We start from the raw sequence: 6,000 nt of genomic DNA, 5'->3' as shown, positions 1-6,000 counted from the left end.
TGGGTGTCCTTTTCTAAGTAAACAGGAAATATCACTCTGCAAAAAAAAAAAAAGAATCTCTCCCCTCAGCACAGACGCACTAATACGCCGATTTATCTTTCCTGTGAATGCTGAATTAAGAGCAGGATTATTTCTTAAAGCAGTCCAGTCCTCTTAGCTTCTGAACCTTCAATGAGGAGGATCTCGGGAAGGCTCAACTCACAAGACACTTAAAAAAATTCTGATTTCTGGAAGGCAGCAGCATCACAGTTAGGAAAGACAACAATGCATGAAAAAAAAAAACAACCCAAACCCTGCAAAGTCACACTGAAGGGATGAGACGGTATGCATCTACATTGTCGTCACAGCAGGGGTTAGTGTTCTGGTATTTGACCACCTTTCTGGAGCCTTGAGTCAGTAGGGGGAGTTGACCCAGGGAAGGAGAAGGAAGTACAGGATGGATGGCTTTTTTCCCATTACATCAGGACCTGGGTTCGTGTGTCAGGCAGGCGCAGCCCCACGAGTCCTCCACACACCAGCACGGTGGAGGCCAGCAGGATGGGGATGGCTTTGGTGATGCTGACCAGGGAGCCAAATATCAAGTTTCCCAGGACGGCCGCTGCTTTGCACAGTGCGTTCAAGAAGCCAAAGCCTGTTGCCCTGCAAAGGACAGAGACATGAACAAGGCTGAGAAAGTGTCTTCCCAGAGTCCAACTTTAGACACAAATGTCTCCTACAAGAGTTTTCAGTGATCTTCACATAGACTATTCTGTATGTCCTTGTTTAGTCGCTCAGCTGTGTCTGACTCTGTGACCCATGGACTGTAGCCAGCCAGGCTCCTCTGTCTGTGGGATTTCCCAGACAAGAATACTGGAGTGGGTTGCCATTTCCTTCTCCAGGGGATCTTCCCGACCCACAGATGGAACCCATGTCTCCAGCATTGGCAGGTGGGTTCTTTACCACTGAGCCACCAGGGAAGCCCTGTATGTCCTTAGAGCAAGTAATCAGATATCTATCAGCACATCTGGAAGCAGAGAACCCCAGCTGCTGGTATTGGTCCTTCAGCCCTCTGTTGACTTTCTTGCCACCTTGACTGATTCTTATTCTACCCATGAGTTTATTAGTGAACAGAAAGAGAAAGGTCATTCAGGGAGTCAGAAAAGTTTCTTCTCTCTTCCAGAACTAAATTAAGATGTGTGACCATATATGTGTTTAAATTTTACTTTCTACTCCTTACTTCCTCTTAGTTTAGTTCATTTATGATGTTTTAAATAATTATAAAGCATAGGAACTTTCAGAGGAAATCCAGGATGACTGGGTCGCGTTCATTTTTCACATACCATGGAGGTGAACTATTATGACTTCACCCCAAATGTTTTTGGTAGCAAGTAGAAACTGATCCCTGAGCTTGGTGGCTTCAAATGAGCTAGGGACACATTTCTCGTACCCTCATCAGAGTTCCAGGTGGATAATCAAGCCCAAGACAGAGGAAAATCAGATTGAAGGCCCACAGAAAACCTTGCTTAACTCTGCTGACATATAATATGTGCAGGTGGTATATAAATAAGACACATCCCATTTCTTAAGACATTTCTCTGAAAAGAAAACTTTTACTATCTTTACGGATGTTGAATATAATTTTACTGTGGTCTTCTATCTAGGCAAGAAATTTCATCTTGTTCATGAGAGTACTGATACTGCTGACATCATGAGATAATACGGATTTCCTCTGCCTTTATGCCAGCTCACTGCTTTTTGGCCTGTCACTGGGTACGTGTGTGTAATAAAGGCACACTGAATGCAGGGTACCTGCTGGATACATTTTGTCCCCTCTAGAGAGAAATGCATTTTATATGCTGGAAAATGCAGTACTTAGTACACATCTTTCTTTGATTGATTTGTAAATTTGTTAAGTGTAGGTTTTCCTTTGGCTAGTCAGAACAACTATTTATCTATTTCAAGGGACACTTTCCACAACGTGCAGATATTTACTACGGGGATTATATAGCCACCCCCCTTCCCACACCACAGGAAACGGAAGAGCTCCCCTCTCGTGCTGAAGGAACCAAGCCATTCATTTTGCTGGTTAGAACAGGCCTACAAAGGGCAGCAAGCACTGCCTTTCTTTTTTGGCCAAAACACCTAGAACATCGAGTAAGTGGCCTCTGCAGTGTCACAAAGTTGCCAGCTGTCTGGATCTTGGAAGGGGTGTAACAGAATCTCTGATGGAGGAAAACAGGAACTTCTCGAGAAGAGGGTAAGCTCACTGTGCATTCTTCTTTTTCTTTTTGGTTTGTTTTTAAAGAAAGAGACTAGCAATAGCAGCAACCTCCAGAGAGAGAGGAGATTTAGTGTACTGATAACTATTTTCAAGTGAAATTGCTGAAGGTTACACGTTGGGTACCACAGAATACGTAAGTAGAATGACACTGTCATCTCCGGCTTTCCCTAGCTCCATGGAGATGCCATGAGGCCAAACTGCTGATTTTTTTTTTTAATTAAAAGATTTCTTTGAGCAGTTTTAGTGCTCCACAAATTGAGTGACAAAAAAGAGAATTTCCATATCATCCCTCTCCTCGCACCCCTATTGTTAACATCTCAGTGTGGTTAATTTTTTATAATTCATGAGTGCATCCATGCTCAGTTGCTCAGTTGTGTCCGATTCCACGTGACCCCATGGACTATGGTCCACCAGGCTCCTCTGTCCATGGGATTTTCTAGGCAAGAACATTAGATTGGGTTGCCACGCCCTCTTCCAGGGGATCTTCCCAAACCAGGGATCAAACCCATGTCTCCTGTGTGTCCTGCATTGGCAGGCAGATTCTTCACCACTGAGCCACCTTGGAAGCCCCTTGTTACAACTGATGAGCCAAAATTAATATATTATTATGAATTAAAGTCCATAGTTTACATTAGAGCTCACTGTGTTGTATATTTTATGGGCTTTGACAAATGTATAATGACGTGTATCCACCACGACAACATCATGCAGAATAACAGTTTCAATGCCCCAGAAATCTTGGCAACCTCTGATCCTTTTACTATCTCCATACTTTTGTCTTTTCCAGAATGTCATATAACTCAAACTATATAGTATGCAGCCTTTTCAGATTAGCGTCTTCCACTTTTTTTTTTTTAAACTACACCTTAGTTTCTAGATTCTAGAAGTATAAATTACCCAATACATCTTAAGGTAGTGAGATAAGCTGTGTTGTTCTGAGGAAAATGGCTGGGGTGTGTGTTGCTGATAAGCGAATGGGAAACTTTCTGTAAGAAGTCTCTTGACGCTAAAATTGCAGAGTGAGCCAGGGAGAATTTGCATTGGGGCTAAAATAACATAGCATTTTGCCAAGCTATCAAACTCTGGCACAGGGTATGAAATACAGGCAGCTACCTCCTTTTATTACTGAAACTATAACAGAGGAATAGATGACTTCCTGAAACCTCAGAGCAGCACTGAGAGAGACGTGTCAGGAGCATCTGGCATCTGAAGCCTCTAAAAAAGATGGTCAAATTCTTCTCTCCTAAGAATCTCCGCTTCCATTTATCAAGCAGAGGCAGTTGTTTAGATGACAATCTGGTGTGGCTACAAAGCACACAGCCTCCTTAAATTAGTGTTGGCACTGCAGAAAACATGACTGTGTGAGATAACAGGTAAGTTATTTCTTCAAATACTTGAAGCTGGAGGGTGTGATTTTCTACACACTGCAGACACAGTTATATTAGAAAAATCATTCTCAGAGTGGCTCTCCCTTGGGATTATCTGTGTATAAGTAAACAAGCTTTTTATTAGTTCATTTGTTTCCTTGTTCTTATTTAAAGGAATCCATGAATTTCCACAAACACCCCAAGCATAGGTCACCTTGTGCTCAAGTCCTTGGAGGGTGGTGTTACGTAGTTAGAATAGGGAAAAGGTGTCCAAAATACCGGTGGCTAAAAGACAAAGAAAGGAAAAAGCCCACAAAAATAGAACAAAGGAAGGTCCGAGGACCAGAGTGAGAACCTCAGGTGAAGTAAACAGCTCTCCTGGCTAGCCCAATTTACATTGGACAGGCTCAGGGAGAGGAGAAAAAACATAAAAGGAACAGCCAAAATTGAGCCTCTGGCTTCTCTTTAGGGTAGGCCCGCCCTCATGCCTTGAGGATGTAATTTCCTTTGCTTGACAAATAAAACTGAGTCGGACATGACTGCAATTATTCCAGAAATATCTGCACTTTTGAATTGGTTTCGATTTACTGTTAACTACTAATGGAACCTACAAAAGCAAAACATCCATTCCACCTCTCCAACAAATGGTTTTCATTTCTGAATTCCCTTTAGTATCCAATCATATCCATATTTTTGCAAATCACAGGATTTCTACAGCTTTCCCCCAATCATTCATAAAGCTGCTTGTCCCAGGTTATTTGTGTTTTGTTTAAAATGAAATGATTTAGCACAGAACCATTATTTCCGTAACCATAACACTGGATAATTAGAGCTTTCCAAATTTGGGGGAACATAAACGAGATTGAGATGAACACCTTTACATATATGCATGTGTGCTAAGTCGCTTCAGTCATGTCTGACTCTTTGTGACCCTATGGACTGTAGCTGGTCAGGCTCCTCTGTCCATGGGATTCTCTAGGCAAGTATACTGGAGTGGGTTTCCACTTCCTTTTCCAGGGATCAAACCCGTGTCTCTTATGTCTCCTGCATCAGCAGGTGGGTTCTTTACTGCTAGCGCCACCTGGGCAGCCTCCTTCACATACAGAATCTTCTTTGTGTGGATGTGTTCAGTAGGAAATATCACACAGTACAACACAACCAAGAGAACACGTTCATGAAATGGCGCGGAGAGACTGAGGACCACAAGGCACACCACGGTCCTCAGGGGAGGCCACTCCAGAGGCTTCGCATAATCTCTTCTCTTGCCCTCTCCCTGCACCTGCTGTCTTACTTTATGCTGCTTTGCACAGCTCATTTTCACTAGAGGCAATCAGTTTCTCATCTAATCTGCATCATTTCCTTTCCTTCCAGCTATCAGCTGGACTCTGGGCAGCTGTGAAAGCTCTCCCTGCTGGACTGGCCTCCTTCCTAAACCTCAGGGCTCCCCCTTTGGGGTTCAGCCTTATTTAGGTCCTGGCTATCTCTAGGGTGGGGCCGTGGAACCTTTTACATTGACTCATCACAACTTCTTTCAGGACTGGCACAAGGAAGCAAAGGATGCTTGTGAGATGAACTAAGGACTTTTCTGATATCTTCAAAATATACTGGAAGTATATTTCTGTAATGGGAATTAAAAAAAACTGAAGTAAAGTTAACTTACAGCGTTGTGTTAGTTTTTGGTGTATACTAAAGTGACTCCGTTTTATATATACGCATGTGCATATGTGTATATACATACGCACACACATATTCTTTTCCATTACGGTTTACTACTGGATACTGAGTATGACTCCCTGAATGATACAGCAGGACTTTGTTATTTATTTTATATATAGTAGTCTGTATCTACTGGGCTTCTCTGGTGGCTCAGACAGTAAAGAATCTGCCTGAAATGCAGAAGACCTTGGTTCATCCCTGGGTTGGGAAGATCCCCTGAAGGAGGGAATGGCAACCCACTCCAGTGTTCTTGCCTGGAGAATTCCACAGACAGAGGAGCCTAGTGGGCTACAGTCCATGGGGTCGCACAGAGTTGGACACGGCTGAGCAACTAACACACCTATATCTGCTAATCCCAAATGGGTGTTTTAATGGACATTAGTTGGTCCATGTTTGTTTATTGATGACAGACTATCACCTTGCTTTTGTGGAAGAAAAAAACCCAAGTTTCACATTCTGAAATCAGGAAAGACAGAATTCAACTGCTTTCTAGTTTTCAAAGGAAGAGAAAAATTTGTCTTATCTAAGCAGTAAGTGTAGGTGTGTGGTGTGTGTACATGTCCTCCTTAACTTAGAAGATGGCATCCTGTATCACGGCAAGCAGGGCCTTCCTTACAAACAAGTGGAGGACTTCCCTGCAGCTGTGAGCTTGAAGGA

At 42.9% G+C, this 6,000-nt stretch overlaps 1 protein-coding gene across 1 annotated transcript in view; it reads right to left on the bottom strand.

The window, feature by feature from the left end:
* Positions 1 to 372: 372 nt before the first annotated feature.
* The window catches only part of SV2C (synaptic vesicle glycoprotein 2C), a 172,644-nt gene continuing 167,016 nt past the window's right edge, over positions 373 to 6,000 (bottom strand). The window contains exon 12 of the mRNA XM_055436073.2: positions 373 to 639. Coding sequence (XP_055292048.1) covers positions 456 to 639 — 184 coding nt within the window. The 3' untranslated portion in view covers positions 373 to 455. The remainder of the gene's footprint in view (positions 640 to 6,000) is intronic.

Source organism: Moschus berezovskii, chromosome 9 (assembly GCF_049115385.1).
Source record: "Moschus berezovskii isolate FMDL1 chromosome 9, NW_MosBer_1.0, whole genome shotgun sequence".
NCBI classification, from domain to species: domain Eukaryota; kingdom Metazoa; phylum Chordata; class Mammalia; order Artiodactyla; family Moschidae; genus Moschus; species Moschus berezovskii.
This window is presented reverse-complemented; position numbering and strand designations above follow the sequence as displayed.